Here is a 12,999-nt window from a genome sequence, read left to right on the forward strand (position 1 = left end):
AAGGAAGAGCCCACGAGAAGACAAAGAATAATCTTTTCAAAGAAAAATGCTTAAATCAGATCGGTGAGATTTTCTGTGCCAGAGAGGAAGATACAGAACATAGATTACTGGAGTTTCAGTGTCTGGACTGGCATCCTCCCCTGCTTCCACCCCTTTAGCTCTGGTCTCTGAAGGTCCTTTCTAGTGCCGGCTTTTAACTGGTAATCCCCTTGGGAACAGCTTGCTATTCTTTCCATCCTTTTGGTGTCACTGGGCTTCCTTAGTTATTTCCAGGAAGCTAGGGACCGATTGACTGCCCTGAAGAAACTGGTTTGAAGCAAGCTCACATTTCTCCTTTCTCTGTTTGATGCCCTAGGTACATGGAGTTGCAACAATCTTACTCTGAGACTAGATCTGTACTTCCATAGCTCAGTCTTTGTTACAGTGAAACTCCATTATTAACATAATCCACCCCTACTAATGGTTCCTTTGTGAGACTGCTGTGTCAGAGATGTCCTTTCTAGCTTTGGATTTTTGTCCCTTTAGACATGACTTTCATATTCATTAGACTCAGTATGTTCAACGCTTCTGTATGCAGCTTCTCCATCAACCTGTTCCCCTTTGCAGTCAATGCAGCCTAAGTGGAATCTGGAGAGTCATCTTTGGTTCCAGTTTCTCTCTTATCATAATCCATTCACTCTGGCTCTTGATACCCGAGATAAAAGTCACTAACTTCTATCCTAATTACCACCATACTTGAAGCAGCTTTGATCTACCCAGATTTCCAAGACATGTAACTGCCCTTACAACTTCCAGTGTTTTGTTCTTTGGACTAAAATATGTCTCAGTAGTTTTCATTTTGCTTTTTTGCTTAAAATTCTTTAGCAAGGGGCTGGAGAGATGGCTCGGTGGTTAAGAGTGTATACTGCTTCGCAGAAGGCCTGACTTCCAGTCCCAGTGCCCAGGGTGGTTGGTTAACAGTCATCTGTAAATTCAGCTCCAGGCCTTTTGCTTTATCAGGCATCTGCACTCATGGACACAATGGACACCCCCCCCACACACACACACAATTAAAATTGTTTTTCAACAATTGCTCTTTAGTTAAGCCCGAATTCTGAGACATAGCTTTTAGAGGTATTCACAGTCTGCCTCTCATCTTTGTTACTTTTGTAGTTCATAATCTCTGCTTTGGCCATGCCGCTCTTAATTCCTTGAGCTGTTGTTACCAAACTTGAGATCACAGTCTGTATCCCAAGAAGCCAAGTTTGGCCACTGATCCTCTGGTTACACTACCATAGTCATCATCACTTCCAAATTTATGTATTGGTCACATTTTTTGACATTGATTTTTGCATATCTGACCAAGTAACTCCTATTCATTCTTTATAGTGTAGCATGAATATTATGTAGGGATTTTCCGCAGTACCTGAATTAACTTAGTTATATATTTCTATAGTATCTTTTATCATATGACAGTATTTAACATGTTAAATTTCTAGATGCTAAGCTCTGTGAGGTAAGAAATACTGCTCTCCTGCTTGCTGCAGACTACTCAAAGATGGCATAGGAACTTTCCTGTCACCAGTAGTGCTCATGTATAGGCTGAACAGCTTCAAATTTGGAATGGGAAGCCTGTAAGTTTGTTCCAGTCAAGAGATTGTGTTTTTTTTTTTTCTGATTGTAAAGGCACAATTAGCTGCTTTAAAAGACTTTCTAACAAAATATAAACAATATAACCAATTTTCTCCAAATTAAAATTCAATTAGACCTTGACTATCAAATATTCAGTGATTAATGGCATAAAGAGAACCCAAGAAATACTTCAAATTTAGAATATAATGATTAGAATTTTAAAAATTAATATTTTGCATTTCTTATAGGTGAAATGAATCAAAAATACAAGGAGCTTAAAAAAAGGGAGGAAAATATGGATGGTAAGTGATGATCCTATATAATTCATAGATTACTATTTATTTGTACTAGGCACTGAACACATTTGCCACATTGACCCACTTAGAAAAAGTGATTTTTTAGAAAAAAAATTTGGTGCTAGAGAGATGGCTCAGAGGTTAAGAACACTGGGTGTTCTTCCAGAGGTCTTGAGTCCAATTCCCAACAACCACATGGTAGCTCATAAACCATCTGTAATGAGATCTAGTGCCCTCTTCTGGCATGCAGACATACATGCAGGCAGAAACACTGTATGCATAATAAATAAATAAAAGTCTTTGGAAAAAAAAAAGAAAAGATTTATTAAGAAAAAAAAGGTTGGTTCTGAGTGGATGGGTTCTATAACCTGGAATTTTTCCTTTTTTTTTTTCCATTTAAAACCTTCATCAAATAATTATCTATTATAGTGTCATTAAGCATGCAAATTGGATTGCTATACATAAAATATGGTTTTTAAAATTTTTAAAATATATACTATAGCATTGAGCTCCCAAAACGAATAAGTAGAAAAATTATAATGGAAATACATTAGAGAATGCATTCAATGTTTATGTTATTATCTTACTAATAGTAATTTTTTTTTTTTTTTTTTTTTTTTTTTTTTTTTTGCTTTTTAAGGCAAGGTTTCTCTGTGTGTAGCTCTGGCTGTCCTGGAACTCATTCTGTAGACCAGGCTGGCCTCGAACTCATAGAGATCTGCCTGCCTCTACCACCCAAGTTGTGGGATTAAAGGCATGTGTCACCACTGCCCAGCTCTAATAGTAAAATTTTAACTACTTATTTTTAATTTTGGAAGTTCCATAGGAATAATTGAAGAAATTCAAATTAGAGCAAAGCAAAACTATGTATGAGTTCTAGATTTGACAAATGGATAATTTCTTCAAATATTTATTAGTAATCTGAATAAATGATAGAATTTGTGATTAAGCCAATATTTGATTAATTTAATGAAAAGGTACTTTCAGATGAAATAGGTATTTAGTAATATTAATTTCAGAAATAAAGCCAGTGGCCAACTATAAATGTTAATAATGATAGCTGTATCAAGGAAGTCATATATAAAAATGAAGTTTTTCTGATTTTTTTTTTTTTTTTTTGGTTTTTCAAGACAGGGTTTCTCTGTGTAGCTTTGTGCCTTTCCTAGAACTCGCTAGGTAGACCAGGCTGGCCTCAAACTCACAAAGATCTGCCTGCCTCTGCCTCCCAAGTGCTGGGATTAAAGGCATGCGCCACCACCACCCGGCTTTCTGATTTTTGAGGTATCAGCTATTTCTTTTGAGCCTGTATAACTTTCTAGTTTACTTATATCAAAGTCACAACAGTCTTTAAATATTGGAAAGTATGTAGTTAATAGTTTAAAATTTCTGTTTACTTGGAATTTCTGGAAGATAGTGTGAAGTTCTAAAACTCTGAGTTTATTTAGTGCTAAGTCTGTCAGCAGTAGTCTGTATTATCTCCCATGTTCCCAACCGGCAGCTTTCATAGAGACTTTTGAGGAGACCAAGAATCAGGAACAGGAACGGAAGGCACAGATAGAAGCCAGCATCGTTGCTCTCTTAGAGCACTGCAGTCGGGTAAGTGCTGGGTGCCTAGCTCAGGCTTCTAACTTTCCAGTAACAACACAGAAAGGGGAAGTGTCTCCAGTACATCTGCCCACTGAACGCTTTCCTTTAAATTCGCTTGTGTCTTCAGGCTACTAGTGTTTATCTCTGTAGCCAAATCTTAGCTAATTAGGGTAATGTGGGAAGGGATGGCATGTACATGATAGGTGTTAAGCAGTACATGAACTGTGAATTGAATAAATTTTAAAATTCCCTTCCATTGCTAATTTATCTGAATTTACTAAGAAAATTCCAAAACCTAGACGTTTTAGAAGATGTTAATGTGTTTTACACTGTAATTTGTATTGTAAGTATTTTCTTATGACATACCCAATGAATACCAAAGTTCAGAAATTGAGGATTTAATATGTATCATGCTAAAGGAGGAAAATATATGACCCTTCTTCAATATTTTTAGTGTATTAAATCTGTATTTAGTTCTTCAAACTGTAGCTAATTTTTTGTCTTTAATAAAGCAAGTGAAAAAATTATGAACTTATGTGAAAACATAACCGAACCCTACTGCATTCTATAAAACATCAAAATTGAATATATATTTAAAAATAATATTCAAAGCATCTCATCCCTGTGGTTTTGATAGTTTTATAGGAAAGCTAAATCTTTTGTTTATTTCTCTGCATATGTAGAACATAAATCGTATGAAACAAATATCCTCCATCACTAACCAAGAGCTAAAGATGATGCAGGATGACCTCAGCTTTAAATCAACCGAAATGCAGAAGTCACAGACAACAGCTAGGAATTTGACCTCAGGTAAGAACAGTAGCTAAGAGTTCATATTCTCTATTTTTTGTATAGCAAATTGGAACTTCAAAACTCATCTTCTTTCTTTTTGAGTTCTTTTGAAACTCCCATAAGGAAGGATCTAAATGCAATCTGAGAATTCTCTGTGCTATTACTCATGGAACTTACTAGTAGGACATTGGCATAGTCTCATTCATTTAAGAGTATTTACTGAATATAGACTATTGCCAGCTTCTGAAGGCTTTGATGTACCATTCTGTGTATGTATGTGTGTGTGGTGCTAGATATCTGTTCTCTTGCTGACCTACAATATTTGAATTTAGATTAAACCTATTTTAAGTGATCAAAAAACTTTATGTGTTAAGTGGCATATGTCGAGATCAGATACAAAGAATAAAGTTATAAAAAATTCATATAGAATCTTGAGTTTCTGTACTGGCAGATTCTGAGTTTATTATAGTGTGGGGACTGAATTAGGTGTTTTTGTCTGTTTGGATATACGCTGGCAGGTAATGAGTTTAGAGAAAATGAAGACTTAATGTTTGATTATTTGTGTATTTAAGGATCAAAGCTGGGGAGATGGTTAAATCAATAAAGTGCTTACAAGCAAGGGGAACCTGAGTTTGGATCCCTACTGCTCACTCTGAAGTTGGGCATGGTGACATGTATGTAATCTCAATGCTGAGGTGGTAGAGACAAGCAGTTCTCTGGAGTTACCGACAAGCCAGCTAGCCTTGCCAAATTGTACAGCTCCAGGTTCAGTGAGAAACCCTGTCTCAAAATAAAGTGGAGAGTGACTGAGGAGGATAACCATGGTCAATATCTGGCTTCCACATGTATGTGCACACACATCCATGCCCAGTACATATGCATATATGCACACACAATGTTTAAGTATACTAGAAATGGAATAACTATACTTTATGGGGAATCCCAAAATCTAAAATGTTGTTGGCAATAAAACTTACTCTGACTTGAACTGACTATTTATGCTTTTTATTGTAGAAATATTCATGTACTTGATAGCCCAGTACTGTCTCAGATCTTGCTGTGGGAGTTACACAGTTAGTGTATGTATTATGTTAGTGTTCTAACATCCAAAGAAATCTATGTTTGAAAGCATGGTTGCCTTGGAGTTAGATAGGGAATTATGGGCCTATAATGCATACTGCCTCAGTCACCTTTTCCTGCTCTTAAAATTATTAATGATGATAATATGATGCTAATCAATTAAAAGTTACACTAAAAATAGACAATTTCTGTTATTCTATGTTTAAAAAATATTTTGTACCTAGATTTGTGTAGTTTGTTTGCCATAGGATTACTAGTTCTGGTGAATTACATGCCAAAGAACTAGAAGAGGTACATTCCAATGTTGACTTACATCTGCAATTACGTTTTATTTTTTTAGCATGTTAAGAATACACCAAACTTAGTATCTTAGCTGCTGTTCACTTCATTTTTTAGGTTTGTATATAAAGTAAATGAGTGTCACAGTGGTGTGTTCATACATGTGTGCATGTTTGCCATTGTGCTTGGTTTTTACGAATCTCTCATGTCCTCTGTCCCACTTCGTTGGTACCCTTCCTCCCTCCACTTCCATTTTCCCCTCTTCCTTTCCCATCCCCTCACCTCTTCCTCCCTTGCCATGGTTCCCTTTATACTAATACAACATATATGCACACACACAAATTTAAGTTTAGCATTCATGAAAGCAAACGTGGTATTTGTCTTTCTGAATCTAGCTTATTTTGTGCAACATAATTATCTCTAGTAGCACCAATTTTCCTGCAGATGTATGATCTCATTCTTGATGGCTAATTACAATTCCATTGTGTATATGTACTACATTTTCTATATTTCTTCACCTGTTGATGGACACCAGGCTGGTTCTAGTGCTTTGTTATTAGAAATGGTACAGCAATAAACATGGATGTGCAAGTACCTCTGTGATTGTTGACTCAAAGTCCTTCAGTATCATTTTAGTTTTTTGAGGAGCCTCCACACTGATTTTTGTCCTATCTTCAATGGTTTACATTTCCTCCAGCAGTGTTTGCTGTTTATTTTCTTGATGATCCATCTGAACCACTTTTACATGTGTACAGTCTGGTAGTGTTTACTGTATGCTCAATATTATACAGTAGAGCTCCAGAACTGTTTCATCTTGTGAAACTGAAATTTTATCATTGAACAACCCCCTGTTCCCTCTGTTCTAACTCATGGCAGTCACAATTCTACTTCTGTTTCTGTGAATTTGCCTCTTAAGAGTGCCTCGTATATGTGCAGTCATGTGTTGGGTTGTGACTGGCTTGCTTTGCTTAGCATAGTAGACTCAAGTTTCCTCCATGTTGTATCATAGGACAGAATTTCCTTTTTGTATGGTTGCTGAGTAATATTTCATTGCACATATATGTGTTGCACTTTATCCACTCATCAATATTTAGATTGCTTCTCTCTTAATTTTAGGTTCTTGGGCTAATTTGAGTATTTTAAAACTTGTATTCTTCTCTATAAACTAAGAAATTGCATTAATTCATCTATACAGTTACTTATCTAAGGTTGATATTAACTCAACAAGCTTTTTCCTCCTTTAAGTTATCTCAGTGCAACAGACAGTGAAAAACGTTTCTTAAAGGCAAATATAAATCCCAGGAAACAAAGTCAGTGATTAGGACTGCATTTTTACCAACCTTTATGCTTTGTGTTTACATTTCCTTTGAAAACTAGTCACTGCTTTCTTCAGATGTGCAGTTGGAAAAGAATGAGAACTGACTTTAATAGAGATGAAAAATACAGTCTGTCACCATGGTCAAGTTTTTTTTTTTTTCTGAAAATTTTCTTTAGTAAGATTTGAATTTTTATGTTGTAATTTATTTCTTCTACTATTTCTTTTGTTTGTTTGTTTAAGCCTTCCTTCTTTTCTTTATATCATTGCCCACACTTAAGAATTTTCTTTTATCTGAAAATCACCAGAGGTTTATGATAATCTTCTTAACTGTTCTGAGATAATGTATGTTAATAGTGCCCTTCTGTGAATTGCCTCCCTTTCTGTCTTTGAGATTATTACTGGAACCCACGTGGCTCCCCCCTACGCCTCCCCCCCCCCCCCCCCCTTAATGGAGTACTCTTACTCTTACGGGACAGCATTGCTTCTTAGAGAAAGGGTGAAAGACGACTGTGATTGAGTAAAAGGAAAAACAAGCCAACAAAAGGTTCCTATGGGGATTAATAGTACCAACAGCCTGAGAAGCACTTACACTGCAGGGCAGAGGCAAGCACTCTTGATCGCAGTGATTTTTATTTATACTTTTAGAAAGGAAACTCTGGGGAGTAAACAGATGTGCTGATGGCAGAATATTTCAGAAACATCCCCAGGTCAAAGTGGCTCCTCCTGAGATTTTGCTGCTCAGTACACGCTGGTTGGTAAACTCTGCAACTTCATAGCATATCAGAAGGAACTAGACTGCTTCCTCTTCCTGTCTCTTCCCTTGCAGAAGCTTTCAGCTGTTCATAGGGACCTGATGCAAAAGGGAGATAAACTTTACGCTGTACCAACCAAACATTTGCTCCTTTTCTCAGTTTGTATAGTTCTTAAATGTATTTCCTGAGTAGGTATTCAAACTGTATTTCAGTTCAGTTTGTACAACTGCTTGCTTCAGTTAGCGCATTTCCTCTCTATACTGTTAAAGTCCTACAATAAGCCTTGGTAACTCGTTCAGCATTTTATTTTCATTGTAACTGTTTGTAACCTTAGCTAAGATATGACTCCAAATTAAGGCTTTTATGGTTTTGGAATTCTGAGATAGTCTTATTATGTTGCCTAGGCTGGTCTTGAACTCAGAGTCCTCCTGCCTCAGCCTCTGGATGCCATGATAACAAGTATGCGCCTAGCTTGAAATTGAAACTGTAATAACATTTAAATCTTGTTGTACATATATATATATTTATATATATATTTATATTTCAATATAGTTAAGTTTAAAACTCTGAAGGGGATAAGGAAACATTCAAGGAGTACTAGCTTAATTATGCCAATTTCAAAATATTTGGCTGTGTAACAACCCCTTTTAAAAGTGACTGCTGTGTGTTTGTATGTGTGGGTGCATGTGTGTACATAGAGAGGCCCAAAGCTGATGGTAGGGATCCCCCTCATTCACTTTCCACTTTATTGAGACAAAGTCTCTCAATAAACCCGAACTTGCCAGTTGTGGCTCATCCAGGTAGCCAGTTTGTTTTGGGGTTCCCTGTCTCTCAGCCTTGTGAGTGCTGGGGTTAGAGGCAGCTGCCATGCCTGCCCACCATTTTTGTGGGTCTGGGGGATCCAGACTCTGGTCCCCATTCTTAGGCTGTAAGCACTTTGCCCACTGAGCATCTCCATATCCCACACACCCCCTTTTAAAATCAGTGACTTTTTTTTTGTTTTGTTTTGTTTTTTGTTTTTCGAGACAGGGTTTCTCTGTGTAGCTTTGCGCCTTTCCTGGAACTCACATGGTAGCCCAGGTTGACCTCGAACTCACAGAGATCTGCCTGGCTCTGCCTCCCGAGTGCTGGGATTAAAGGCGTGCGCCACCACCGCCCGGCTAATCAGTGACTTTTTAAAGCACTCTTTTTCTTACTCATAATCATTTAAAATGAGTACTTAGTGAAATTTAAATTCCATTATACTGAATTTGTTCTTGTTCTGGGCTGCCATGGCTTCTTGTCTCTAAAGTTATACATTACTTTCTTTGGAGCCCGGATCTTCTCAATCGTTCAGTTGCATTGCAAAAGAGAAGTATTTTCCTAGGTATTTAGTACCATGCCCTCTCCCTGTCCCTTCTGTTCCCTCCCTCTCCCTCTCCCTAATCATGCTGCTTAAAATGTTCTGCATTCAAAGTGCTAATGTGATGTCTCGTGTGTTTCTAAGGAAAAGTAGTTTATTACATACCTTAAGAAAATGTACATTAAATTTGCACCGTTCATAAATAAGGTGTAGTGCTGTTTGCTGTGAATTAATTATTAACACTCATGAATATATATTAAATAAAATGCCCTTACAAGAAACAGAGGCTGTAAAATTGTGTATTTGTCAGGTGACTAAAAATGTGCCCAGAAGCTCTAAAATCCTAAGGCTAGTCATGTAAAAGGAGTAGATTTTCATTATTACCTTAAATTCTTATGCTTCAGACAGTCAGCGCCTGCAGCTGGATCTACAGAAAATGGAACTTCTGGAAAGTAAGATGACAGAGGAGCAACAGTCTCTGAAAAGCAAAATTAAGCAAATGACTGCTGACCTGGAGACATACAGTGACCTGGCAGCGTTAAAATCATCAGCTGAAGAAAAGAAGAAGGTAGATGCTCCACAGAATCTTTGAAGATTATCACCCAAATAATGTCTTCTTTTCCTTCTTTTCTTTCTTTCTCCTCCCTCCCCTTTCTTTTTTACTTAAGACAGACTCTCAAGTATCTCAGGTAGGCCTCAAATGTGCTCTGTAGTAATGGTGGCCTTGAACTTTCTGATCTTTCTGCCTCTTCTCTAAATCCGAGGATTATAAGAGTGTGCTACTATGCATGGTTTACTTGGGACAAAAACCAGGGCCTCTCATGCTAGGTAAGCACTCTACCAAGTGAGCTTCAGATCCAGCCCCTAGCGGTTTTTCTGGATTGACATTAATTCATATGTGCTTTATAGGATTTACTACTTTTAATATATTATTTGACATACAAACTAAGAAGAAGTAATAAAATTTGTTATATGTATCGTAATCTAGAGAAACCTAGAGGTTTTAAAAGAAGGTAAAAATTAAAAAACAAAGTATAAGTTGCTCCCTACTACAGAGCGTACCAACCTATGACCTTTGCTGAGTGCAGATTTGGACTATATTTGGATTATAGGTCTCCACTTTAGACTCATCAGTGTCTCTTCATTGCCATTTGCCTTAATTTAAAGTAAATCTTTGGGGGTCAGGATAGATATGAAAGCATTTATTGAGTTACTAATGCAGTTACTATTCACGTAGCTTATTATTCAAAAGGTATTTTTGTAAATAAGTCTTAAAGTAATTATAACTGGTGGAATTTTACAGAATAAACCACTACATTTCTAAGCCAAATGTGATTTTTTTTTTGTTGGTTTTTTTATTTTATTTTTATTTAATTTTATTTATTTATTTATTTTTAAGACAGAGTTTCTCTGTGTATCTTTGGAGCCTGTCCTGGAACTCACTTTGTAGACCAGGCTGGCTTCAAACTCACAGAGATCCGCCTGCCTCTGCCTCCTGAGTGCTGGGATTAAAGGTGTGCGCCACCACTGCCCAGTTCCAAATGTAATTTTTATGTTGGCTTTCTAGACATTTGCTATAGCTTCTATGTGTTACTATTTGGATCTCTCTAGAAATTGCATCAAGAAAGAACAGTATTATCAACCCACAGAAATGCCTTTAAGAAGACCATGGAGAAGCTGACAACAGATTATGAGACACTGAAAACACAACTACAGGAAAATGAGACGCATGCTCAGGTGAGAACACTCCAAGCTGTTCTGTCTTGTTCTTAGTCTGTGTTTTCATTCCACACTGCTTTGCTCCTGTTCTTGTTTCATTTTGGTTTTAGACCTGCCTTATAAGCCTTCTAGATTTTTTTTTTTTAACTTTGAAACAGTGAGATTCTGTACTATTCTCTCTTTAGTATGAATTAATTTCTGCCTTATTCCTTCAGTAAGTCTGTATGAAAGGCCAGTTTTACAACATGTGCTCTCCAGGGCATGGCCATTACATCACTCTGGGTGAGTGCTTTAGGTGGCGCACGCCTTTAATCCCAGCACTTGGGAGGCAGAGCCAAGCGGATCTCTGTGAGTTCGAGGCCAGCCTGGGCTACCAAGTGAGTTCCAGGAAAGGCGCAAAGCTACACAGAGAAACCCTGTCTTGAAAAACCAAAAAAAAAAAAAAAGAAAGAAATGAGTAAAACACATGTACAAGGCACCTACGTACACACTTTTATGTGTATACACATATATGTATATACACACATTTCCTGTGTGTTTAGCTGGGACCGTTTGTTGTTGTTTCCATTTATTTGTATTCTTTGATACTTTCATACATGTCTGTCTGAAGCTTACACACACCTACTCTTCCTCCTGCCCTGCTGAAACCCTTCTCCCTAACAGTCCCTGTCCTACTTTGGTGTGTTTTTATACACACTGACCTTAAGATTGCTTGTGTCGGGTGTTGTGGGTGTCATTTACTACAGCATGGGCAACTTTTTTTTTTTTATTGAAGATAAATTTTTTTTATACAATAAATTCTGATTATGATTTCCCATCATCTCCTCCCAGATCCCTGCTACTTCCCCACTCACTCAATTCTGCACCTTCTTTTTCTTTCTGTTTAGAAAACAAGCAGGCAAGTCAAACAAACAAACAAACAAACCAGAATTTTAAAAAAACATGAAAAAAAAAACAAAGAAAAAGCATGGGAAACACATACTTGAATGCACACGTGTGCATGCACACACACACACACACAACCCATAGATCACAAAATTGGAAACTGTTATATATAAGCAAAAGACCAATAAGATAGAAAATATCCAAATAAAGCATTATGAGACAAAAACTCTCCAAAAATATTGAGTTTGTTTAGTTTGGACCATCTACTTTGGACCTGCCATTAAGTGTGGTTTGTATACCCAGCAAGATTGTTTTGGAAAAAAACTAATTTTTCCTTGGCAAGCTGTTGACATTTGGAAATAACTTCTGGGTCAGGAATGGGGCCTCATGTCTACTTTCTCTCTCTGTGCTGAGACTTCATCTGTTTTGAACCTGTGCAGATCCGGTACATGCTGCCACAGTCTCTGTGAGTTCATATTAGCATTGGTCCTGTTATATCTGGATGATACTGTTGCCTTGGTGTCTTTCATCCCCACTGGCTCTTAAAATCTTTACGCCTCCTCTTATAGCTCCTCTGCATTTACATTCTTTCCACTCTTTCCACAATATTCCCTGAGCCCTGAGGGGGATGGATTGAGGCTTGTGATATAGATGTCCTCTTAGGGCTGAGCATGCTCCAGTCACTTATGCTCCTTTCTTTGTCTATTTGTAAATCTTTGCATTAACTGCAGCCCCAGTGCAAAAAGAAGCCTTTCTGATAAAGGCTGAGAACAGCACTAAACTCAGAGTGCAACTGGCATCTGTTTGTCTATCTGTCCAGCTACTTTGTATGTGTATGTGTGTATGCATGTCACTGTGTGTTTGGAGATCGTATATAATATACTACTACATGATAAAGCATAGGTTACAGAACCAATCTCTTATTGGACATTTAGGTAATTTCTAGTCTTAAACTGTTCTAATAATACTATTGTGGGAGGCTAGCTCCTACCTTTTCAAGGGTTCGTAGAGGAGGAGAGAGGGATAAGAAAATATTAGATAGGAAGATAGTGAAGAGGAGAAAGACAGAAACACAGGATAGCTTCAGGAGGACCTGGGTCAATACCCAATGGTCTTTCCTGTTTATTCAAAAGGGCTTTTTGTAAAAATGCCAAGGGGTGGGGCAAAAGACCTCCTCCTTGCTAGATCAAAGCACACTGCACAGCCAAGTGTAGACCATTCCAAACACCTGGTAAACATGCCCATGGTCAAATCATTCCCATATGCAGCCCTGATGGATAAAGCAAACTCAGATTCTCTGAGACCTTGAGTAGTTTGGGCCTCCACAAATTCTCCCTT

At 37.4% G+C, this 12,999-nt stretch overlaps 1 protein-coding gene across 5 annotated transcripts in view; it reads left to right on the plus strand.

Moving 5' to 3' along the window:
- The window catches only part of Ift74 (intraflagellar transport 74), an 86,160-nt gene that overhangs the window by 67,362 nt on the left and 5,799 nt on the right, over positions 1 to 12,999 (plus strand). For all 5 annotated transcript variants that reach the window (XM_028870319.2, XM_028870318.2, XM_037202710.1 and 2 more), the window contains 5 exons: positions 1,860 to 1,913; positions 3,406 to 3,503; positions 4,178 to 4,304; positions 9,462 to 9,625; positions 10,669 to 10,794. In XM_028870319.2, coding sequence (XP_028726152.1) covers positions 1,860 to 1,913; positions 3,406 to 3,503; positions 4,178 to 4,304; positions 9,462 to 9,625; positions 10,669 to 10,794 — 569 coding nt within the window. The remainder of the gene's footprint in view (positions 1 to 1,859; positions 1,914 to 3,405; positions 3,504 to 4,177; positions 4,305 to 9,461; positions 9,626 to 10,668; positions 10,795 to 12,999) is intronic.

The sequence above is a fragment of the Peromyscus leucopus genome, chromosome 2, assembly GCF_004664715.2.
Source record: "Peromyscus leucopus breed LL Stock chromosome 2, UCI_PerLeu_2.1, whole genome shotgun sequence".
In the NCBI taxonomy this organism is placed as follows: Eukaryota; Metazoa; Chordata; class Mammalia; order Rodentia; family Cricetidae; genus Peromyscus; species Peromyscus leucopus.